The sequence below is a fragment of the Strongylocentrotus purpuratus genome, unplaced genomic scaffold (assembly GCF_000002235.5).
Source record: "Strongylocentrotus purpuratus isolate Spur 01 unplaced genomic scaffold, Spur_5.0 spur5_contig_845, whole genome shotgun sequence".
Classification (NCBI taxonomy): domain Eukaryota; kingdom Metazoa; phylum Echinodermata; class Echinoidea; order Camarodonta; family Strongylocentrotidae; genus Strongylocentrotus; species Strongylocentrotus purpuratus.
This window is the reverse complement of record NW_022145552.1, coordinates 169,534-195,000: the sequence shown is the minus strand read 5'-3', so window position 1 is coordinate 195,000 and position 25,467 is coordinate 169,534. Positions and strand designations below refer to the sequence as shown.

At 39.7% G+C, this 25,467-nt stretch overlaps 3 protein-coding genes across 3 annotated transcripts in view; all 3 read left to right on the top strand.

Annotated features, from left to right (window-relative positions):
- The window catches only part of LOC115926725 (histidine-rich glycoprotein-like), a 3,418-nt gene extending 944 nt beyond the window's left edge, over window positions 1–2,474 (top strand). The window contains exons 2-5 of the mRNA XM_030991933.1: window positions 365–439; window positions 1,246–1,320; window positions 1,829–1,903; window positions 2,371–2,474. Coding sequence (XP_030847793.1) covers window positions 365–439; window positions 1,246–1,320; window positions 1,829–1,903; window positions 2,371–2,449 — 304 coding nt within the window. The 3' untranslated portion in view covers window positions 2,450–2,474. The remainder of the gene's footprint in view (window positions 1–364; window positions 440–1,245; window positions 1,321–1,828; window positions 1,904–2,370) is intronic.
- Window positions 2,475–3,386: 912 nt separating this feature from the next.
- On the top strand, window positions 3,387–13,884 carry LOC115926430 (histidine-rich glycoprotein-like). The gene is made up of 15 exons (XM_030991134.1): window positions 3,387–3,432; window positions 4,063–4,137; window positions 5,054–5,128; window positions 5,578–5,640; window positions 6,001–6,115; window positions 7,039–7,101; window positions 7,341–7,415; window positions 8,198–8,260; window positions 8,683–8,757; window positions 9,686–9,760; window positions 10,762–10,836; window positions 11,391–11,465; window positions 11,828–11,902; window positions 12,465–12,539; window positions 13,803–13,884. The coding sequence occupies exons 1-15, from the start codon at window positions 3,387–3,389 to the stop codon at window positions 13,882–13,884; spliced, it is 1,107 nt and encodes a 368-aa protein (XP_030846994.1).
- A 571-nt stretch (window positions 13,885–14,455) lies between these two features.
- LOC115926423 (deleted in malignant brain tumors 1 protein-like) lies at window positions 14,456–24,370 on the top strand. The gene is given in 11 exon segments (XM_030991128.1): window positions 14,456–14,501; window positions 14,864–14,938; window positions 15,764–15,838; window positions 16,395–16,442; window positions 17,516–17,839; window positions 19,206–19,522; window positions 20,876–21,043; window positions 21,075–21,189; window positions 22,535–22,635; window positions 22,637–22,853; window positions 24,207–24,370. Coding segments are annotated over 11 exon segments (1,650 nt in total).
- The last annotated feature ends 1,097 nt before the right edge of the window (window positions 24,371–25,467 follow it).

Genomic DNA, 25,467 nt, shown 5'->3' with positions numbered 1-25,467 from the left:
CAACCTTTCCGTTTACAATTTTCTCATTTTAGTCATTAACCCTCACTCTACCAGACTCTCACACACACACTCTTTCTCTCTTACTCTCTCTCTCTCTCTCTCTCTCTCTCTCCCTCTTTCTCTCCATCTATATCTCTCTTCGCCTTTTCTCTCTCTTTCGATTGCTATTTTAATTTTACTTTGCTACAACGTGAAGCATCATATTGTTCTCGGCAGCCACTGAGGCGTCACAAGCTTGGAATTGAATAACATGTGATGATTTGTACAGTAAGATTTGGTAACGTTACTTTGGCAAAATTGAAAAATAAATGTAATTTGCCCCTGGATAGTATTATCAGGTGTTCATATCTTATTTATTCTCCAGAATCGACTACAACACAAGACACCACAACGATGTCCACCACGGAATCCACCACCTCACATCCAACCACAACTACTCGTAAGAAAACTTCATTTACACCATATCTCTCTCTTTCTCTCTCTCTCTCTCTCTCTGTCTCTTCTCTTCTCTCTTTTCTCTCTCTCTTTTTTTTCTCTCTCTCTCTCTCACCATACTCACCCTTTACGTGTACAATTTTCTTATTTAAGTCATTAATGCTCATTCTCTCTCTCTCTCTCTCTCTTCTCTCTTTTATTTTTTTTCTCTCTCTCTTACCATGCTCAAACTTTCCGTTTACAACTTTCTAATTTTAGTCATTAACCCTCTCTCTCACACACACACTCTCTCTCTCTCTCTCTCTCTCTCTCTCTCTTCTCTCTCTCTCTCTTCTCTATTTTCTCTCTCTCTATCACCATGCTCAACCTTTCCGTTAATAATTTTCTCATTTCAGTCATTAACCCTCACTCTCTCAGACTCTCTCTCTCTCTCTCTCTCTCTCTCAGACTCTCTCTCTCTCTCTCTTTCTCTCTATATATCTATCTCTCTATCTATCTATCTCTCTTCGCCTTTTCTTTCTCTCTCGATTTCTATTTTAAATGTTTTCTTACTTCCCTTCTCTCTCTCCAATTTTATCTTGCTGTCTGTCCCTTCTCTCTCTCTCTTTCTCTATTATAATTTCACTTTGCTACAAAGTGTAGCATCATATTCTTCTCGGCAGCCACTCGACTCAGGCGTCACAAGCTAGGAACTGAATATCATGTGATGATTTGTACAGTTAGATTTGTTAACGTTTGGCAAAAATGAAAATAAACGTATTATGCCCCCAGATAGTATCATCAGGTGTTTATATCACATTTTTTTTTCAGAATCAACTACTACACAAGACGCCACAACGATGTCCACGACGGAATCCGCCACCTCACATCCTACCACAACTACTCGTAAGAAAACTACATTTACACCATATCTCTCTCCATCTCTCTCTCTCTCTCTCTCTATCTCCCCCTCTGTCTGTCTCTCTCTCTCTCTCTCTCTCTCTCTCTCTCTCTCTCTCTCACCATGCTCAACATTTCCGTTTACAATTTTCTCATTTTAGTCATTAACCCTTACTCTCTCACTCCCTCTCTCTCTCTCTCTCTCTCGCTCTTCGCCCTTTCTTTCTCTCTAGATTTCTATTTTGCATGTTTTCTTATTTTCCTTCTCTCTCTCGTATTTTATCTTGCTGTCTCTCCATGACTCTCTCTTTCTCTATTTTAATATCAATTTGCTACAACGTGTAGCATTATATCGTTCTCGGCAGCCACTCAGGCGTCATAAGCTAGGGATTGAATATTATGTGATGATATTTTGTACAGTAAGATTTGTTAAAAAATGGTTAATATAAAAATAAATATATATGCCCTCAGATAGTATCATCGGGTGTATAATTATATCTTATTTCTTTTTCAGAATCGACTACAACACAAGACGCCACAACGATGTCCACCACGGAATCCACCACCTCACATCCTACCACAACTACTCGTAAGAAAATTTTATTTTACACCATCTCTTTATATCTTTATCTCTCTCCCTCTTCCCTCTTTTATTTATTTTCTCTTTCTCTCTCTCTCTCTCTCTCTCACACCATGCTCAACCTTTCCGTTTACAATTTTCTCATTTTAGTCATTAACCCTCACTCTATCAGACTCTCACACACACACTCTTTCTCTCTTACTCTCTCTCTCTCTCTCTCTCTCCCTCTTTCTCTCCATCTATATCTCTCTTCGCCTTTTCTCTCTCTTTCGATTGCTATTTTTATTTTACTTTGCTACAACGTGAAGCATCATATTGTTCTCGGCAGCCACTGAGGCGTCACAAGCTTGGAATTGAATAACGTGTGATCATTTGTACAGTAAGATTTGGTAACGTTACTTTGGCAAAAGTGAAAAATAAATGTATTTTGCCTCTCGAAAGTTTTATCAGGTGTTCATATCTTATTTATTCTCCAGAATCGACTACAACACAAGACACCACAACGATGTCCACCACGGAATCCACTACCTCACATCCAACCACAACTACTCGTAAGAAAACTTCATTTACACCATATCTCTCTCTTTCTCTCTCTGTCTCTCTCTCTTCTCTCTTTTCTCTCTCTCTTTTTTCTCTCTCTCACCATACTCACCCTTTACGTGTACAATTTTCTTATTTAAGTCATTAACGCTCATTCTCTCTCTCTCTCTCTCTCTCTCTCTCTCTCTCTCTTCTCTCTTTTATTTTTTTTTCTCTCTCTCTTACCATGCTCAAACTTTCCGTTTACAATTTTCTAATTTTAGTCATTAACCCTCACTCTATCAGACTCTCACACACACACTCTTTCTCTCTTAATCTGTCTTTCTCTCTCTCTCTCTCTATCTGTCTCTTCTCTTCTCTCTTTTCTCTCTCTCTCTTTTTTCTCTCTCTCTCACCATACTCACCCTTTACGTGTACAATTTTCTTATTAAAGTCATTAACGCTCATTCTCTCTCTCTCTCTCTCTCTCTCTCTTCTCTCTTTTATTTTTTTTCTCTCTCTCTTACCGTGCTCAAACTTTCCGTTTACAATTTTCTAATTTTAGTCATTAACCCTCTCTCTCACACACACTCTCTCTGTCTCTCTCTCTCTCTCTTTCTCTCTCTCTCTTCTCTATTTTCTCTCTCTCTATCACCATGCTCAACCTTTCCGTTAATAATTTTCTCATTTTAGTCATTAACCCTCACTCTCTCAGACTCTCTCTCTCTCTCTCTCTCTCTTTCTCTATTATAATTTCACTTTGCTACAAAGTGTAGCATCATATTCTTCTCGGCAGCCACTCGACTCAGGCGTCACAAGCTAGGAACTGAATATCATGTGATGATTTGTACAGTTAGATTTGTTAACGTTTGGCAAAAATGAAAATAAACGTATTTTGCCCCCAGATAGTATCATCAGGTGTTTATATCACATTTCTTTTTCAGAATCAACTACTACACAAGACGCCACAACGATGTCCACGACGGAATCCGCCACCTCACATCCTACCACAACTACTCGTAAGAAAACTACATTTACACCATATCTCTCTCCATCTCTCTCTCTCTCTCTCTCTCTATCTCCCCCTCTGTCTCTGTCTCTCTCTCTCTCTCTCACCATGCTCAACATTTCCGTTTACAATTTTCTCATTTTAGTCATTAACCCTTACTCTATCAGACTCTCACACACACACTCTTTCTCTCTTACTCTCTCTCTCTCTCTCTCTCTCCCTCTTCCCTCTTTTATTTATTTTCTCTTTCTCTCTCTCTCTCTCTCTCTCTCACACCATGCTCAACCTTTCCGTTTACAATTTTCTCATTTTAGTCATTAACCCTCACTCTATCAGACTCTCACACACACACTCTTTCTCTCTTACTCTCTCTCTCTCTCTCTCTCTCCCTCTTTCTCTCCATCTATATCTCTCTTCGCCTTTTCTCTCTCTTTCGATTGCTATTTTTATTTTACTTTGCTACAACGTGAAGCATCATATTGTTCTCGGCAGCCACTGAGGCGTCACAAGCTTGGAATTGAATAACGTGTGATCATTTGTACAGTAAGATTTGGTAACGTTACTTTGGCAAAAGTGAAAAATAAATGTATTTTGCCTCTCGAAAGTTTTATCAGGTGTTCATATCTTATTTATTCTCCAGAATCGACTACAACACAAGACACCACAACGATGTCCACCACGGAATCCACTACCTCACATCCAACCACAACTACTCGTAAGAAAACTTCATTTACACCATATCTCTCTCTTTCTCTCTCTCTGTCTCTCTCTCTTCTCTCTTTTCTCTCTCTCTTTTTTCTCTCTCTCACCATACTCACCCTTTACGTGTACAATTTTCTTATTTAAGTCATTAACGCTCATTCTCTCTCTCTCTCTCTCTCTCTCTCTCTCTCTCTCTTCTCTCTTTTATTTTTTTTTCTCTCTCTCTTACCATGCTCAAACTTTCCGTTTACAATTTTCTAATTTTAGTCATTAACCCTCACTCTATCAGACTCTCACACACACACTCTTTCTCTCTTAATCTGTCTTTCTCTCTCTCTCTCTCTATCTGTCTCTTCTCTTCTCTCTTTTCTCTCTCTCTCTCTTTTTTCTCTCTCTCTCACCATACTCACCCTTTACGTGTACAATTTTCTTATTAAAGTCATTAACGCTCATTCTCTCTCTCTCTCTCTCTCTCTCTTCTCTCTTTTATTTTTTTTCTCTCTCTCTTACCGTGCTCAAACTTTCCGTTTACAATTTTCTAATTTTAGTCATTAACCCTCTCTCTCACACACACTCTCTCTGTCTCTCTCTCTCTCTCTTTCTCTCTCTCTCTTCTCTATTTTCTCTCTCTCTATCACCATGCTCAACCTTTCCGTTAATAATTTTCTCATTTTAGTCATTAACCCTCACTCTCTCAGACTCTCTCTCTCTCTCTCTCTCTCTCTTTCTCTATTATAATTTCACTTTGCTACAAAGTGTAGCATCATATTCTTCTCGGCAGCCACTCGACTCAGGCGTCACAAGCTAGGAACTGAATATCATGTGATGATTTGTACAGTTAGATTTGTTAACGTTTGGCAAAAATGAAAATAAACGTATTTTGCCCCCAGATAGTATCATCAGGTGTTTATATCACATTTCTTTTTCAGAATCAACTACTACACAAGACGCCACAACGATGTCCACGACGGAATCCGCCACCTCACATCCTACCACAACTACTCGTAAGAAAACTACATTTACACCATATCTCTCTCCATCTCTCTCTCTCTCTCTCTCTCTATCTCCCCCTCTGTCTCTGTCTCTCTCTCTCTCTCTCACCATGCTCAACATTTCCGTTTACAATTTTCTCATTTTAGTCATTAACCCTTACTCTCTCACTCCCTCTCTCTCTCTTCGCCTTTTCTTTTTCTATCGATTTCTATTTTGCATGTTTTCTTACTTCCCTTCTCTCTCTCCAATGTTATCTTGCCGTCTCTCCATGCTTCTCTCTCTCTCTCTTTCTCTATTTCAATTTTCACTTTGCAGCCGCTCAGGCGTCAAAAGCTAGAAATAGTATATCATGTGATGATTTGTCCAGTAAGATTTTTGTTATAGTTGGGTAAATATGAATTTAAATTTTTGTTTGCCTTCAGATTGTATCTTCAGGCGTGCATATCTTATTTTTCTTCAGAATCAACTACAACACAAGACACCACCACTGAATCCGCCACCTCACATCCTACCACAACTACTCGTAAGAAAACTTAATCTCTCTATCTCTCTCTCTCTCTCGCGCGCGCGCGCGCTCTCTCTCTCTCTCTCTTCCCCTTTTCTTTCTCTCTCGATTTATATTGTATATTGTTTCTCATGTCCCCTCTCTCTCTCTCTCTCTCTCTCCAATTTCATCTCACCGTCTCTCCAACTCTCTCTATCTCTCTTTTTCTCTCTCTCTCTCTCTCTATTTCACTTTTACTTTGCTACAACGAGAAGCAACATCTTCCTCTCTGCAGCCGCTCAGACGTCAAAAGCTAGGACTTCAATAGTATGAGGTGATTTGTCCAGTAATAATTGTTAAAGTTTGGTTAATAAGAAAATAAATGTATTTTGCCCTCAGATAGTATCATCAGGTGTTTTATATCTTATTTATTCTTCAGAATCAACTACAACACAAGACGCAACAACGATGTCCACGACGAACTCCGCCACATCACATCCTACCACAACTACTCGTGAGAAAACTTCATTTACACCATCTCGCTCTCTCTCTCTCTCTCTCTCTCTCTCTCTCTCTCTCTCTCTTTCCCTCTCTCTCTCTCTCTCCTATCTTTCTATCTCTCTTCTCCTTTTTCTCTCTCTCTGTCACCATGCTCAACCTTTCTATTTACAATTTTCTCATTTAAGTCATTAACCCTCACTCTCTCTGTGTCTCTCTGTCTCTCTCTCTCTATCTCTCTTTCTGTCTCTCTCTCTCTCTCTTCGCCTTTTCTTTTTCTCTCGATTTCTATTTTGCATGTTTTCTTACTTCCCTTCTCTCTCTCCAATGTTATCTTGCCGTCTCTCCATGCTTCTCTCTCTCTCTCTCCCTCTCTCTCTCTCTCCTATCTCTCTATCTCTCTTCTCTTTTTTCTCTCTCTCTCACCATGCTCAACCTTTCTATTTACAATTTTCTCATTTGAGTCATTAACCCTCACTCTCTGTGTCTCTCTGTCTCTCTCTCTTTCTGTCTCTTTCTTTCTCTCTATCTCTCTTCTCCTTTTTCTTTCTCTCTCTCATCCATGCTCAACATTTCTATTTACAATTTTCTCATTTTATTCATTATCCCTCACTCTCTGTGTGTCTCTCTGTCTCACTGTCTCTCTCTCTCTCTTCGCCTTTTCTTTCTCTCTCGATTTCTATTTTGTTTGTTTTCTTACATCCCTTCTCTCTCTCCAATGTTTTCTTGCCGTCTCTCCATGCCCCCCTCTCTCTCTTTCTCTATTTCAATTTCATTTTGCTACAACATGTAGCATCATAATAATGTTTTCGGCAGCCGCTCAGGCGTCAAAAGCTAGAAATTGAATATGATGTGATGATTTGTTGGGTAAATATGAATTTAATTTTTTGTTTGCCTTCAGATTGTATCTTCAGGTGTGCATATCTTATTTTTTTTCAGAATCAACTACAACACAAGACACCACCACGGAATCCGCCACCTCACAACCTACCACAACTACTCGTAAGAAAACTTAATCTCTCTCTCTCTCTCTCTCTCTCTCTCTCTATTTCACTTTTACTTTGCTACAACGTGAAGCAACATCTTCCTCTCTGCAGCCGCTCAGACGTCAAAAGCTAGGACTTTAATAGTATGTGGTGATTTGTCCAGTAATAATTGTTAAAGTTTGGTTAATAAGAAAATAAATGTATTTTGCCCTCAGATAGTATCATCAGGTGTTTTATATCTTATTTATTCTTCAGAATCAACTACAACACAAGACCCCACAACGATGTCCACGACGAACTCCGCCACATCACATCCTACCACAACTACTCGTAAGAAAACTTCATTTACACCATCTCGCTCTCTCTCTCTCTCTCTCTCACTCTTTCCCTCTCTCTCTCTCTCTCTCTCTCTCTCTCTCTCTCCCTCCACTCTCTCCCTCTATCTCTCTTCTCCTTTTTCTCTCTCTCTCACCATGCTCAACCTTTCTATTTACAATTTTCTCATTTAAGTCATTAACCCTCACTCTCGGTGTCTCTCTGTCTCTCTCTCTGTCTGTCTCTTTCTCTCTCTCTATCTCTCTTCTCCTTTTTCTTTCTCTCTCTCACCATGCTCAACCTTTCTATTTACAATTTTCTCATTTAAGTCATTATCCCTCACTCTCTGTGTCTCTCTGTCTCTCTCTCTCTGTCTGTCTCTTTCTCTCTCTCTATCTCTCTTCTCCTTTTTCTTTCTCTCTCTCACCATGCTCAACCTTTCTATTTACAATTTTCTCATTTTATTCATTATCCCTCACTCTCTGTGTGTCTCTCTGTCTGTCTCTCTCTCTCTCTCTCTTCGCCTTTTCTTTCTCTCTCGATTTCTCTCCAATGTTTTCTTGCCGTCTCTCCATGCCCCTCTCTCTCTCTCTTTCTCTATTTCAATTTCATTTTGCTACAACATGTAGCATCATAATAATGTTTTCGGCAGCCGCTCAGGCGTCAAAAGCTAGAAATTGAATATCATGTGATGATTTGTCCAGTAAGAACTTTGTTAAAGTTGGGTAAATGTGAATTTAATTTTGTGTTTGCCTTCAGATTGTATCTTCAGGTGTTCATATCTTATTTTTCTTCAGAATCAACTACAACACAAGACACCACCACGGAATCCGCCACCTCATATCCTACCACAACTACTCGTAAGAAAACTTAATCTCTCTCTCTCTCTCTCTCTCTCTCTCTCTCTCTCTCGCGCGCGCGCGCTCTCTCTCTCTCTTTCTCTTCCCCTTTTCTTTCTCTCTCGATTTATATTGTATATTGTTTCTCATGTCCCCTCTCTCTCTCTCTCTCTCTCTCTCTCTCTCTCCAATTTCATCTCACCGTCTCTCCAACTCTCTCTCTCTCTCTTTTTTTCTCTCTCTCTCTCTATTTCACTTTTACTTCGCTACAACGTGAAGCAACATCTTCCTCTCTGCAGCCGCTCAGACGTCAAAAGCTAGGACTTCAATAGTATGTGGTGATTTGTCCATTAATAATTGTTAAAGTTTGGTTAATAAGAAAATAAATGTATTTTGCCCTCAGATAGTATCATCAGGTGTTTTATATCTTATTTATTCTGCAGAATCAACTACAACACAAGACGCCACAACGATGTCCACGACGGATTCCGCCACCTCACATCCTACCACAACTACTCGTAAGAAAACTTCATTTACACCATCTCGCTCTCTCTCTCTCTCTCTCTCTCTCTCTCTCTCTATCTCCATCTCTCTCTCTCTCCTCTCTCTATCTCTCTTCTCTTTTTTCGAACTCTCTCACCATGTTCAACCTTTCTATTTGCAATTTTCTCATTTAAGTCATTAACCCTCACTCTCTGTGTGTCTCTCTGTGTCTCTCCCTCTCGCTCTCTCTCCTCTCTCTCCCTCTCTATCTCTCTCGATTTCTATTTTGGATGTTTTCTTACTTCCCTTCTCTCTCTCCAATGTTTTCTTGCCGTCTCTCCATGCCTCTCTCTCTTAGTTATTTGAGCACTTATTACGCGCGTCATCATTATGCGCTGTTGAATGTGGATCATGAAGACAAATCACGTTTTCACTATATTGGTTAAGATAAGAGCATTAAAATAGTCCTATCCTAGCATGTAATATCTTAGAAAGTTCTCATCTGTGATGTTTCCGGTCAACACACAATCTTCTTCTAACTCGTCTATTGGCACGAAGTTGGTTCTGGGCAAAAAATATTGCCGCCATTATATCACCACGAAAGATACAACAACCCCCTACCTGTTGTAAATATTGTTGTAAATACCATGCAAGATAAGATAAGATAAAAGATACAACAACTTTCAGAATACCAATTATCTCGACATATTATCTCCCGTGCGCATATGCAAATGAGAATTAAATGCCACTTTATTAATAATACGCACAATTACAAGCGCACCAAAGTATGAGCGCAGGCGCGGCCAATAAGATGAGAGAAAAGATACAACAAAAGATAACACAAAAGTTACAACAATGTTCAGAATACCAACTTTATCTTATCTTCAAAGATACAACAATATTAGAGATAACACAGGGTTCAGAATACCGCCCCAGGTGTTTTATATCTTATTTATTCTTCAGAATCAACTACAACACAAGACACCACAACGATGTCCACCACGAACTCCGCCACCTCACATCCTACCACAACTACTCGTAAGAAAATTTAATCTCTCTCTCTCTCTCTTCCTCTCGCGCGCGCTCTCTCTTTCTCTTCACCTTTTTTTTCTCTCGATTTATATTTATATTGTTTCTCATGTCCCTTCTCTCTCTTTCTCTCTCTCTCTCTCTCTCGCCCCCTCTCTATTTCTCTTTACCTTTTCTTTCTCTCATGATTTATATTGTATATTGTTTCTCATGTCCCTTCTCTCTCATTCTCTCTTCCAATTTCATCTCACCGTCTCTCTCTCTCTCTCTCTCTGTCTCTCTGTCTCTCTTTCTGTCTGTCTCTTTCTCTCTCTCTCTATCTCTTCTCCTTTTTCTTTCTCTCTCTCACCCATGTTCAACCTTTCTATTTACAATTTTCTCATTTTAGTCATTATCCCTCACTCTCTGTGTGTCTCTCTGTCTCTCTCTCTCTGTCTCTCTTCGCCTTTTCTTTCTCTCTCGATTTCTATTTTGCATGTTTTCTTACTTCCCTTCTCTCTCTCTCACTCTCTGTGTCTCTCTGTCTCTCTCTCTCTGTGTCTGTCTCTTTCTCTCTCTCTCTCTATCTCTCTTCTCCTTTTTCTTTCTCTCTCTCACCCATGTTCAACCTTTCTATTTACAATTTTCTCATTTTAGTCATTATCCCTCACTCTCTGTGTGTCTCTCTTTCTGTCTCTCTCTCTCTCTCTCTCTCTCTCTCTCTTCGCCTTTTCTTTCTCTCTCGATTTCTATTTTGCATGTTTTCTTACTTCCCTTCTCTCTCTCCAATGTTTTCTTGCCGCCTCTCCATACCCTCTCTCTCTCTCTTTCTCTATTTCAATTTCACTATGCTACAACGTGTAGCATCATAATAATGTTTTCGGCAGCCGCTCAGGCGTCAAAAGCTAGGACTTCAATAGTATGTGGTGATTTGTCCAGTAATAATTGTAAAAGTTTGGTTAATAACAAAATAAATGTATTTCGCCCTCAGATAGTATCATCAGGTGTTTTATATCTTATTTATTCTTTAGAATCAACTACAACACAAGACGCCACAACGATGTCCACGACGGACTCCGCCACCTCACATCCTTCGACAACTACTCGTAAGAAAACTTCATTTACACCATCTCGCTCTCTCTCTCTCTCTCTCTCTCTCTCTCTCTCTCTCTCTCTTTCTCTTTCTCTCTTTCTCTCCCCCTCTCTCTCTCTCTCCTCTCTCTCTATCTCTCTTCTCTTTTTTCTCTCTCTCTCACCATTTTCAACCTTTCTATTTACAATTTTCTCATTTTAGTCATTATCCCTCACCCTCTGTGTGTGTGTCTCTCTCTCCCTCTCTCTCTCTCTCTTCACCTTTTCTTTCTCTCTCGATTTCTATTTTGCATGTTTTCTTACTTCCCTTCTCTCTCTCTCCAATGTTTCTTGCCGTCTCTCCATGCCTCTCTCTCTCTCTCTCTTTCTCTTTTTCAATTTCACTTTGCTACAACATGTAGCATCATAATAATGTTCTCTGCAGCCGCTTAGACGTCAAAATCTAGGACTTCAATAGTATGTGATGATTTGTCCAGTAATAATTGTTAAAGTTTGGTTAATAAGAAAATAAATGTATTTTGCCCTCAGATAGTATCATTAGGTGTTTTATATCTTATTTATTCTTCAGAATCAACTACAACACAAGACGCCACAACGATGTCCACGACGGACTCCGCCACCTCACATCCTACCACAACTACTCGTATTAGAAAACTTCATTTACACCATCTCGCTCTCTCTCTCTCTCTCTCTCTTCGCCTTTTCTTTATCTCTCGATTTCTATTTTGCATATTTTCTTACTTCCCTTCTCTCTCTCCAATGTTTTCTTGACGTCTCTCCATGCCTCTTTCTCTTTCTTTCTCTATTTCAATTTCACTTTGCTACAACGTGTAGCATCATAATAATAATGTTCTCGGCAGCCGCTCAGGCGTCAAAAGCTAGAAATTGAATATGATGTGATGATTTGTCCAGTAAGATTTTTGTTAAAGTTGGGTAAATATGAATTTAATTTTTTGTTTGCCTTCAGATTGTATCTTTAGGTGTGTATATCTTATTTTTCTTCAGAATCAACTACAACACAAGACACCACAACGATGTCCACGACGGATTCCGCCACCTCACATCCTACCACAACTACTCGTAAGAAAACTTCATTTACACCATCTCGCTCTCTCTCTCTCTCTCTCTCTCTCTCTCTCTCTATCTCCATCTCTCTCTCTCTCTCTCTCTATCTCCATCTCTCTCTCTCTCCTCTCTCTATCTCTCTTCTCTTTTTTCGAACTCTCTCACCATGTTCAACCTTTCTATTTACAATTTTCTCATTTAAGTCATTAACCCTCACTCTCTGTGTGTCTCTCTGTGTCTCTCCCTCTCGCTCTCTCTCCTCTCTCTCCCTCTCTATCTCTCTCGATTTCTATTTTGGATGTTTTCTTACTTCCCTTCTCTCTCTCCAATGTTTTCTTGCCGTCTCTCCATGCCTCTCTCTCTCTCTCTTTCTTTCTCTATTTCAATTTCACTTTCCTACAACATGTTGCATCATAATAATGTTCTCTGTAGCCGCTTAGACGTCAAAATCTAGGACTTCAATAGTATGTGGTGATTTGTCCAGTAATAATTGTTAAAGTTTGGTTAATATAGAAAATAAATGTATTTTGCCCTCAGATAGTATCATCAGGTGTTTTATATCTTATTTATTCTTCAGAATCAACTACAACACAAGACACCACAACGATGTCCACCACGAACTCCGCCACCTCACATCCTACCACAACTACTCGTAAGAAAATTTAATCTCTCTCTCTCTCTCTTCCTCTCGCGCGCGCTCTCTCTTTCTCTTCACCTTTTTTTTCTCTCGATTTATATTTATATTGTTTCTCATGTCCCTTCTCTCTCTTTCTCTCTCTCTCTCTCTCTCGCCCCCTCTCTATTTCTCTTTACCTTTTCTTTCTCTCATGATTTATATTGTATATTGTTTCTCATGTCCCTTCTCTCTCATTCTCTCTTCCAATTTCATCTCACCGTCTCTCTCTCTCTCTCTCTCTCTCTGTCTCTCTGTCTCTCTTTCTGTCTGTCTCTTTCTCTCTCTCTCTATCTCTTCTCCTTTTTCTTTCTCTCTCTCACCCATGTTCAACCTTTCTATTTACAATTTTCTCATTTTAGTCATTATCCCTCACTCTCTGTGTGTCTCTCTGTCTCTCTCTCTCTGTCTCTCTTCGCCTTTTCTTTCTCTCTCGATTTCTATTGTATATTGTTTCTCACGTCCCTTCTCTCTCTCTCTCTCTTCCAATTTCATCTCACCGTCTCTCTCTCTCTCTCTCTCTCTGTCTCTCTGTCTCTCTTTCTGTCTGTCTCTTTCTCTCTCTCTCTATCTCTTCTCCTTTTTCTTTCTCTCTCTCACCCATGTTCAACCTTTCTATTTACAATTTTCTCATTTTAGTCATTATCCCTCACTCTCTGTGTGTCTCTCTGTCTCTCTTCGCCTTTTCTTTCTCTCTCGATTTCTATTTTGCATGTTTTCTTACTTCCCTTCTCTCTCTCTCACTCTCTGTGTCTCTCTGTCTCTCTCTCTCTCTCTCTGTCTGTCTCTTTCTCTCTCTCTCTATCTCTCTTCTCCTTTTTCTTTCTCTCTCTCACCCATGTTCAACCTTTCTATTTACAATTTTCTCATTTTAGTCATTATCCCTCACTCTCTGTGTGTCTCTCTTTCTGTCTGTCTCTCTCTCTCTCTCTCTTCGCCTTTTCTTTCTCTCTCGATTTCTATTTTGCATGTTTTCTTACTTCCCTTCTCTCTCTCCAATGTTTTCTTGCCGCCTCTCCATACCCCTCTCTCTCTCTCTTTCTCTATTTCAATTTCACTATGCTACAACGTGTAGCATCATAATAATGTTTTCGGCAGCCGCTCAGGCGTCAAAAGCTAGGACTTCAATAGTATGTGGTGATTTGTCCAGTAATAATTGTAAAAGTTTGGTTAATAACAAAATAAATGTATTTCGCCCTCAGATAGTATCATCAGGTGTTTTATATCTTATTTATTCTTTAGAATCAACTACAACACAAGACGCCACAACGATGTCCACGACGGACTCCGCCACCTCACATCCTTCGACAACTACTCGTATTAAGAAAACTTCATTTACACCATCTCGCTCTCTCTCTCTCTCTCCCTCTCTCTCTCTCTCTTTCTCTTTCTCTCTTTCTCTCCCCCTCTCTCTCTCTCTCCTCTCTCTCTATCTCTCTTCTCTTTTTTCTCTCTCTCTCACCATTTTCAACCTTTCTATTTACAATTTTCTCATTTTAGTCATTATCCCTCACCCTCTGTGTGTGTGTCTCTCTCTCCCTCTCTCTCTCTCTCTTCACCTTTTCTTTCTCTCTCGATTTCTATTTTGCATGTTTTCTTACTTCCCTTCTCTCTCTCTCCAATGTTTCTTGCCGTCTCTCCATGCCTCTCTCTCTCTCTCTCTTTCTCTTTTTCAATTTCACTTTGCTACAACATGTAGCATCATAATAATGTTCTCTGCAGCCGCTTAGACGTCAAAATCTAGGACTTCAATAGTATGTGATGATTTGTCCAGTAATAATTGTTAAAGTTTGGTTAATAAGAAAATAAATGTATTTTGCCCTCAGATAGTATCATTAGGTGTTTTATATCTTATTTATTCTTCAGAATCAACTACAACACAAGACGCCACAACGATGTCCACGACGGACTCCGCCACCTCACATCCTACCACAACTACTCGTATTAGAAAACTTCATTTACACCATCTCGCTCTCTCTCTCTCTCTCTCTCTTCGCCTTTTCTTTATCTCTCGATTTCTATTTCGCATATTTTCTTACTTCCCTTCTCTCTCTCCAATGTTTTCTTGACGTCTCTCCATGCCTCTTTCTCTTTCTTTCTCTATTTCAATTTCACTTTGCTACAACGTGTAGCATCATAATAATAATGTTCTCGGCAGCCGCTCAGGCGTCAAAAGCTAGAAATTGAATATGATGTGATGATTTGTCCAGTAAGATTTTTGTTAAAGTTGGGTAAATATGAATTTAATTTTTTGTTTGCCTTCAGATTGTATCTTTAGGTGTGTATATCTTATTTTTCTTCAGAATCAACTACAACACAAGACACCACAACGACGGCCACCACGGAATCCGCAACCTCACATCCTTCCACAACTATTGGTAAGAAAATTTAATCTCTCTCTCTCTCTCTCTCTATCTCTCTCTTTCTCTCTCTCTCTCTCTCTCTCTCGCGCGCGCGCTCTCTCTTTCTCTTCCCCTTTTCTTTCTCTCTCGATTTATATTGTATATTGTTTCTCACATCCCTTCTCTCTCTTTCTCTCTCTCCAATTTCATCTCACCGTCTCTCTCTCTCTCTCTCTCTCTCTCTCTCTCTCTCGCGCTCTCTCTTTCTCTTCACATTTTCTTTCTCTCTCGATTTATATTGTATATTGTTTCTCATGTCCCTTCTCTTTCTTTCTCTCTCTCTCTTTCTCGCGCCCTCTCTCTTTCTCTTCACCTTTTCTTTCTCTCTCGATTTATATTGTATATTGTTTCTCACATCCCTTCTCTCTCTTTCTCTCTCTCCAATTTCATCTCACCGTCTCTCTCTCTCTCTCTCTCTCTCTCTCTCTCTCTCGCGCTCTCTCTTTCTCTTCACATTTTCTTTCTCTCTCGATTTATATTGTATATTGTTTCTCACGTCCCTTCTCTCTCTTTTTCTCTCTCCAATTTCATCTCTCTCTCTCTCTCTCTCTCTCCCCAATTTCATCTCACCGTCTCTCTCTCTCTCTCTCTCTCTCTCTCTCTCTTTCTTTCACTTTTATTTTGCTACAACGTGAAGCAACATCTTCCTCTCTGCAGCCGCTCAGACGTCAAAAGCTAGGACTTCAATAGTATGTGGTGATTTGTCCAGTAATAATTGTAAAAGTTTGGTTAATAACAAAATAAATGTATTTTGCCCTTAGATAGTATCATCAGGTGTTTTATATCTTATTTATTCTTTAGAATCAACTACAACACAAGACGCCACAACGATGTCCACGACGGATTCCGCCACCTCACATCCTACCACAACTACTCGTAAGAAAACTTCATTTACACCATCTCGCTCTCTCTCTCTCTCTCTCTCTCTCTCTCTCTCTCTTTCTCTCTTTCTCTCCCTCTCTCTCTCTCTCTCTCTCTCTCTCCTCTCTCTCTCTATCTCTTTTCTCTCTTTTCTCTCTCTCTCTCACCATGCTCAACCTTTCTATTTACAATTTTCTCATTTTATTCATTATCCCTCACTCTCTGTGTGTCTCTCTCTCTCTCCCTCTCTCTCTCTCTCTCTCTTTCTTCGTCTTTTCTTTCTCTCTCGATTTCTATTTTGCATGTTTTCTTACTTCCCTTCTCTCTCTCTCCAATGTTTTCTTGCCGTCTCTCCATGTCTCTCTCTCTCTTTCTCTTTTTCAATTTCACTTTGCTACAACATGTAGCATCATAATAATGTTCTCTGCAGCCGCTTAGACGTCAAAATCTAGGACTTCAATAGTATGTGATGATTTGTCCAGTAATAATTGTTAAAGTTTGGTTAATAAGATAAATGTATTTTGCCCTCAGATAGTATCATCAGGTGTTTTATATCTTATTTATTCTTCAGAATCAACTGCAACACAAGACGCCACCTCACATCCTTCCACAACTACTCGTAAGAAAACTTCATTTACGCCATCTCGATCTATGGTTGGGGGCGGGGCGTGGGCGTTTCCGTTGCCACAGGAACTAGCTGCGTCGACGCGAGTATCAGCGACAGTTCCCCTAGGGAGGTGTCGCCCTTCAGCGCTGGTAGTGGCTGGGTAGAATGGTGCTATAATGTGCCACGCCCTTCACGCCATTTTCCGGCAAAGAAATGATAACGCGTTCCGGAAAGAAACGCAGTATTGACTTCCTTCAGTCATTTCTTCTTCTCTTCTCTATCCTTATTTGTCAATATCGTCTATGACGTATATTTTCTAACTTTCTAGATTTTTTCTCTGCTGGAAAACGACAAATCTATTGTCTTATAAAGACAGCATTTTTACCAAAAGATGACGTGGCAAATCCTTCATTATTTTGGGGGCCGTCTCGATGGGCACGTTCAATTTGTGGGTTTTCCGTACCGAAATATCATTTGAGATGATCTTTTGCGACATCCATAGCATTCTGATTGGGGCAATAAGGTACTCCGACAATCTAAAGTTGTTTCTCCGAGAAAAACGTTCCAGTTTATTTTCAGCTAACTCTGCCATCTGCAGACGGGTTTCATGAGTCAAATTGCGGACTTCTAAGTCATTCCCCTTCTTCTCAAGTGGGGTAATGAGATGATGAGATGTAGTACGAGCAGGCGCGTATGCAGGGGGGGTGGGTTTAAACCCCCCCTTTTAGTTTTTTTAGTTTTTTTTTAAATTTTTTTTTATAAAATAAAATTTTAAAAAATTAAACAATTATGCCAATGGCTGACCTACAAAAGGTGACCTTACCCCCCCCCCCCCCCCCACAACGGAACAGAATGTCAAATTTTCAAATTTCGAGACGAAAAAAAAAAATTGTCCTCTTACCCTCCCCCCTGATGATTTTTCTTTCTGCCACGTAGCTAGGCGTGCGAAAAAGGGAGCTCCCGAAAAACACGTCACTCTTTATAGCGACTATCGTAACGCAACATCCTTACGGGTAAAATGGGTGACTATTTTGGGACAGTCTTATACTAGACGTCTTATTCCTTCGTTCTATTTATTATGAAAGATGAAATTGAGGGAGGAATACGGCTGGTTGACGGTTACAGCTCAGATGAAGGCAGGGTTGAGATCTTCCATGAAGGCCAATGGGGGACAGTCTGTGATTACAGTTGGGATGACTCTGATGCGATGGTAGTTTGTCGACAGCTTGGATACTCAGGCGATGTTGGTGTAGCCAGGAGTGGTGCAACATACGGACAGGGATCTGGCCCGATATACCTCGATGGTGTCGGCTGTTCGGGAAATGAATCCAGGTTGACTGATTGCAGTAATGGCGGATGGGACAACCACGACTGCCATCATTACGAAGATGCTGGAGTTTACTGTGGAGGTAGGTTGCGACAACTCATACTTAGGATATTTACAGTGCCTTTTCTTGTAGATACAAAGAACCCCCGTTCGTAGATACATGCACATTTTTCCAACGTATAGGCGAACTTATCATTCCAATATTTTGTGTAAATATCTTCAACACTGATGCAGAGAGCTCCTAATATCTTCATGGGGACTTCTTCTTCGATTTAAAGAGAAGTTGAGTTCTGGGAATAGGTGAAAAATAATTTGTGAGCGTTATCATTGTCATTATGCAAGTGTAGAAGAACATCAGATAACAATTAATGTTCCATGAAAAGCATGGCTCTTCAAATGTCTTAACCTTTTCTGATCGATTCCACACCGTTTCTTTCACAATGCAATCGCATGACCAGAACTCAACTTAATCTTTAATCGCACACTTTGTCTAAACTAGAAGCAGAGCATTTTTTTTTTGGGGGGGGGGGGGGGGGGGGGGGGGGGGGGCAGAAAACCATTATTTATTTTTCAATTCTTATGTTTTTGTAATAAAGTCGCAACTTTTCTCATGACAAAATGTGGTCCTTGAACCTAAAAAGAAAAATTGATACAAGTTTTTAGGAGGCATCAGACATCCCTTACCGAAGAAAATTTTGTCTGTTTTTATATTATTTGTGTGTGTTAAAGTAATGTTCAGTCTCATTACTTTCTACTGGCAAAGATTTTAGATTGAGGTACATGGCATGAAGTCGACCCGGCTTTGGGGTTAGTTTTGGGGACTCTCGGGGCTAACCCGACGACTATACGGTCGAGCTTTTGACCTTTTTTTTGGCAATGAGGGGTGAAATCATACAGGTAAAATAGGGTAACTGTTTTGGGAGAGTCTCATACTATTCAGTGCGTCCCAGAAAAAACGAAACCGAGAATTATCGTTGACAATCAGCCATGCATAATGTCTTTCGACTACGGCTGATTGTCAATGAAACGGAGTTAAGTCTTTTGTTAATTCCGTTTGTTGCTACGGCAGGCAGCCAGTGAAAACGAATTCGTTTAATAAAATTATGGAAATGCAATCAATACTTTAAACAAACAGAACTTTGTTATTCCTAGCTCATTTTTCCTGACTGAGGTGTCATATGGAAGGGCAGATACTCAACTTTCTGGAAATGTGATTTTCTCTTTGAAATGTAGATTTCGTCCGCCAAATGACTCTTTGGTTTCCTCTCTTCAAATTCATTTTAATCACTCATGCGTGAAATATGCAACATATGAGTTGCATCAAATGAAAGAAGAGGATCTAAGATTTACAGATATGTGTCATTTATTAATTATAAATTAATTGTGATTAAGTTATAATAAAACATTGATAATTCTCGTTTTCGTTTTTTCTTGGACGCACTGTATAGAGGTCTTATTCCGGCTGGTTGACGGTTACAGTTCAGATGAAGGCAGGGTTGAGATCAGCTTCCATGAAGGACAATGGGGGACAGTCTGTGATGACAGTTGGGATGACTCTGATGCGAGGGTGGTTTGTCGACAGCTTGGATACTCAGGCAATGTTGGTGTAGCCAGGAGTGGTGCAACATACGGACAGGGATCTGGCCCGATATACCTCGATGGTGTCGGCTGTTCGGGAAATGAATCCAGGTTGACTGATTGCAGTAATGGCGGATGGGACAACCACGACTGCCATCATTATGAAGATGCTGGGTTTACTGTGGAGGTAGGTTGCGACCACTCATACTTAGGATATTTACAGTGCCTTTTCTTGTAGATACAAAGAACCCCCGTTCGTAGATACATGCACATTTTTCCAACGTATAGGCGAACTTATCATTCCAATATTTTGTGTAAATATCTTCATCACTGATGCAGAGAGCTCCTAATATCTTCATGGGGACTTCTTCTTCGATTTAAAGAGAAGTTGAGTTCTGGGAATAGGTAAAAAATAATTTGTGAGCGTTATCATTGTCATTATGCAAGTGTAGAAGAACATCAGATAACAATTAATGTTCCATGAAAAGCATGGCTCTTCAAATGTCTTAACCTTTTCTGATCGATTCCACACCGTTTCTTTCACAATGCAATCGCATGACCAGAACTCAACTTAATCTTTAATCGCACACTTTGTCTAAACTAGAAGCAGAGCATTTTTTTTGGGGGGGGGGGAGGGGGGGGGGCAGAAAACCATTATTTATTTTTCAATTCTTATGTTTTTGTAATAAAGTCGCAACTTTTCTCATGACAAAATGTGGTCCTTGAACCTAAAAAAAATTGATACAAGTTTTTAGGAGGCATCAGACATCCCTTACCGAAGAAAATTTTGTCTGTTTTTATATTATTTGTGTGTGTTAAGTAATGTTCAGTCTCATTACTTTCTACTGGCAAAGATTTTAGATTGAGGTACATGCATGAAGTCGACCCGGCTTTGGGGTTAGTTTTGGGGACTCTCGGGGCTAACCCGACGACTATACGGTCGAGCTTTTGACCTTTTTTTTGGCAATGAGGGGTGAAATCATACAGGTAAAATAGGGTAACTGTTTTGGGAGAGTCTCATACTATTCAGTGCGTCCCAGAAAAAACGAAACCGAGAATTATCGTTGACAATCAGCCATGCATAATGTCTTTCGACTACGGCTGATTGTCAATGAAACGGAGTTAAGTCTTTTGTTAATTCCGTTTGTTGCTACGGCAGGCAGCCAGTGAAAACGAATTCGTTTAATAAAATTATGGAAATGCAATCAATACTTTAAACAAACAGAACTTTGTTATTCCTAGCTCATTTTTCCTGACTGAGGTGTCATATGGAAGGGCAGATACTCAACTTTCTGGAAATGTGATTTTCTCTTTGAAATGTAGATTTCGTCCGCCAAATGACTCTTTGGTTTCCTCTCTTCAAATTCATTTTAATCACTCATGCGTGAAATATGCAACATATGAGTTGCATCAAATGAAAGAAGAGGATCTAAGATTTACAGATATGTGTCATTTATTAATTATAAATTAATTGTGATTAAGTTATAATAAAACATTGATAATTCTCGTTTTCGTTTTTTCTTGGACGCACTGTATAGAGGTCTTATTCCGGCTGGTTGACGGTTACAGTTCAGATGAAGGCAGGGTTGAGATCAGCTTCCATGAAGGACAATGGGGGACAGTCTGTGATGACAGTTGGGATGACTCTGATGCGAGGGTGGTTTGTCGACAGCTTGGATACTCAGGCAATGTTGGTGTAGCCAGGAGTGGTGCAACATACGGACAGGATCTGCCCGATATACCTCGATGGTGTCGGCTGTTCGGGAAATGAATCCAGGTTGACTGATTGCAGTAATGGCGGATGGGACAACCACGACTGCCATCATTATGAAGATGCTGGGGTTTACTGTGGAGGTAGGTTGCGACCACTCATACTTAGGATATTTACAGTGCCTTTTCTTGTAGATACAAAGAACCCCCGTTCGTAGATACATGCACATTTTTCCAACGTATAGGCGAACTTATCATTCCAATATTTTGTGTAAATATCTTCATCACTGATGCAGAGAGCTCCTAATATCTTCATGGGGACTTCTTCTTCGATTTAAAGAGAAGTTGAGTTCTGGGAATAGGTAAAAATAATTTGTGAGCGTTATCATTGTCATTATGCAAGTGTAGAAGAACATCAGATAACAATTAATGTTCCATGAAAAGCATGGCTCTTCAAATGTCTTAACCTTTTCTGATCGATTCCACACCGTTTCTTTCACAATGCAATCGCATGACCAGAACTCAACTTAATCTTTAATCGCACACTTTGTCTAAACTAGAAGCAGAGCATTTTTTTTTTTTTTTTTGGGGAGGGGGGGGGGCAGAAAACCATTATTTATTTTTCAATTCTTATGTTTTTGTAATAAGTCGCAACTTTTCTCATGACAAAATGTGGTCCTTGAACCTAAAAAGAAAAATTGATACAAGTTTTTAGGAGGCATCAGACATCCCTTACCGAAGAAAATTTTGTCTGTTTTTATATTATTTGTGTGTGTTAAAGTAATGTTCAGTCTCATTACTTTCTACTGGCAAAGATTTTAGATTGAGGTACATGGCATGAAGTCGACCCGGCTTTGGGTTAGTTTTGGGGACTCTCGGGGCTAAACCGACGACTATACGGTCGAGCTTTTGACCTTTTTTTGGCAATGAGGGGTGAAATCATACGGGTAAATAGGGTAACTGTTTTGGGAGAGTCTCATACTATACAGTGCGTCCCAGAAAAAACGAAACCGAATTATCGTTGACAATCAGCCATGCATAATGTCTTTCGACTACGGCTGATTGTCAATGAAACGGAGTTAAGTCTTTTGTTAATTCCGTTTGTTGCTACGGCAGGCAGCCAGTGAAAACGAATTCGTTTATAAAAATTATGGAAATGCAATCATACTTTAAACAAACAGAACTTTGTTATTCCTAGCTCATTTTTCCTGACTGAGGTGTCATATGGAAGGGCAGATACTCAACTTTCTGGAAATGTGATTTCTCTTTGAAATGTAGATTTCGTCCGCCAAATGACTCTTTGGTTTCCTCTCTTCAAATTCATTTTAATCACTCATGCGTGAAATATGCAACATATGAGTTGCATCAAATGAAAGAGGAGGATCTAAGATTTACAGATATGTGTCATTTATTATTAAATTAATTGTGATTAAGTTATAATAAACATTGATAATTCTCGTTTTCGTTTTTTCTTGGACGCACTGTATAGAGGTCTTATTCCGGCTGGTTGACGGTTACAGTTCAGATGAAGGCAGGGTTGAGATCAGCTTCCATGAAGGACAATGGGGGACAGTCTGTGATGACAGTTGGGGATGACTCTGATGCGAGGGTGGTTTGTCGACAGCTTGGATACTCAGGCAATGTTGGTGTAGCCAGGAGTGGTGCAACATACGGACAGGGATCTGGCCCGATATACCTCGATGGTGTCGGCTGTTCGGGAAATGAATCCAGGTTGACTGATTGCAGTAATGGCGGATGGGACAACCACGACTGCCATCATTATGAAGATGCTGGGGTTTACTGTGGAGGTAGGTTGCGACCACTCATACTTAGGATATTTACAGTGCCTTTTCTTGTAGATACAAAGAACCCCCGTTCGTAGATACATGCACATTTTTCCAACGTATAGGCGAACTTATCATTCCAATATTTTGTGTAAATATCTCCATCACTGATGCAGAGAGCTCCTAATATCTTCATGGGGACTTCTTCTTTCGATTTAAAGAGAAGTTGAGTTCTGGGAATAGGTGAAAAATAATTTGTGAGCGTTATCATTGTCATTATGCAAGTGTAGAAGAACATCAGATAACAATTATGTTCCATGAAAGCATGGCTCTTCAATTGTCTTAACCTTTTCTGATCGATTCCACACGTTTCTTTCACAATGCAATCGCATGACCAGAACCTCACTTAATCTTTAATCGCACACTTTGTCTAACTAGAACCAGAGCATTTTTTTTTTGGGGGGGGGGGGGGGGGGGGGGGGGGGGGCAGAAAACCATTATTTATTTTTTCAATTCTTATGTTTTTGTAATAAAGTCGCAACTTTTCTCATGACAAAATGTGGTCCTTGAACCTAAAAAGAAAAATTGATACAAGTTTTTAGGAGGCATCAGACATCCCTTACCGAAGAAAATTTTGTCTGTTTTTATATTATTTGTGTGTGTTAAAGTAATGTTCAGTCTCATAACTTTCTACTGGCAAAGATTTTAGATTGTACATGGCATGAAGTCGACCCGGCTTTGGGGTTAGTTTTGGGACTCTCGGGGCTACCCGACGACTATACGGTCGAGCTTTTGACCTTTTTTTGGCAATGAGGGGTGAAATCATACGGGTAAAATAGGGTAACTGTTTTGGGAGAATCTCATACTATACAGTGCGTCCCAGAAAAAACGAAACCGAGAATTATCGTTGACAATCAGCCATGCATAATGTCTTTCGACTACGGCTGATTGTCAATGAAACGGAGTTAAGTCTTTTGTTAATTCCGTTTGTTGCTACGGCAGGCAGCCAGTGAAAACGAATTCGTTTAATAAAATTATGGAAATGCAATCAATACTTTAAACAAACAGAACTTTGTTATTCCTAGCTCATTTTTCCTGACTGAGTGTCATATGGAAGGCAGATACTCAACTTTCTGGAAATGTGATTTTCTCTTTGAAATGTAGATTTCGTCCCGCCAATGACTCTTTGGTTTCCTCTCTTCAAATTCATTTTAATCACTCATGCGTGAAATATGCAACATATGAGTTGCATCAAATGAAAGAGGAGGATCTAAGATTTACAGATATGTGTCATTTATTATTATAAATTAATTGTGATTATTTATAATAAAACATTGATAATTCTCGTTTTCGTTTTTTCTTGGACGCACTGTATAGAGGTCTTATTCCGGCTGGTTGACGGTTACAGTTCAGATGAAGGCAGGGTTGAGATCAGCTTCCATGAAGGACAATGGGGGAGACAGTCTGTGATGACAGTTGGGATGACTCTGATGCGAGGGTGGTTTGTCGACAGCTTGGATACTCAGGCAATGTTGGTGTAGCCAGGAGTGGTGCAACATACGGACAGGATCTGGCCCGATATACCTCGATGGTGTCGGCTGTTCGGGAAATGAATCCAGGTTGACTGATTGCAGTAATGGCGGATGGGACAACCACGACTGCCATCATTATGAAGATGCTGGAGTTGACTGCTCGATCTGAGTGATGTGATATTTTAGAACCCTCTTTCGTAGATTATGTACATTCATCCACTGTAAAGGTGAACTAGTATTGTTCCAATGGTAAGTATAACAAAATAAAAAATAAAAATCTTTTGAGATTCCGATATCTTTAATGAAATTCTTCTCTTGGACGGATACGCATAAACTCTAGGTAAACATTTTGTAGTCGATAAGTTTAATTCATATAGTCTTTGGGTTGGGCCAGGTCATGAATATATTGAGAAAAGTCTTGAGATAATGAATATGTATTATATCATGTGACAGATGAAGATTTTTTTTTTTGAGGGGGGGGGGGGGGTGGAATAAATGGCAACCAGCGCTTATTCACTGAGCTCTGTGTTATTATTATCTTTGATAAGTTTTTTTTCTTATCTGTTTGTAAATAATAAGATTTTAACTTATTAATAAGCCAGTTCACGGTTGCAGTCTGAGCTGAGCAGATAAAGGTCATTGCAGAACAAATTTTGAAATAACGGAGACGAAATACTGGATTCGTGCTCATGAAAGTTATGTAACATTATACATTCATGCACATTCAGTGCACTCCATGATACACAGGTGGAGTATTCTTTGAAAAGGGGAAACAAAGGCTATTTCTATAGCACCTCCATCGCTGTAGGAGTGATTATTTCAAAATGTACAAAGTGGGACCTCTTCATGGTTTTAAGATCTGTGGATATTCGGGGTCATTGCAGTAATGTGCTAACCGTGAACTGGTCTATTGTGTATATGTCGGGGACCCCACTGGAAATAAGCTTTCATGGGGTTTGTTCAAGCTGACTTAATTTTTATCTGTTATTCTTACATATTGTTGTATGTTGAGGCTTGGCGAATAAAATCAATCAATCAATAAGATATGTCATTTTTTTTAAACGCCGAGGTTTTTCGATGTCATAAAAGTGGGGGGTTCGATCAAC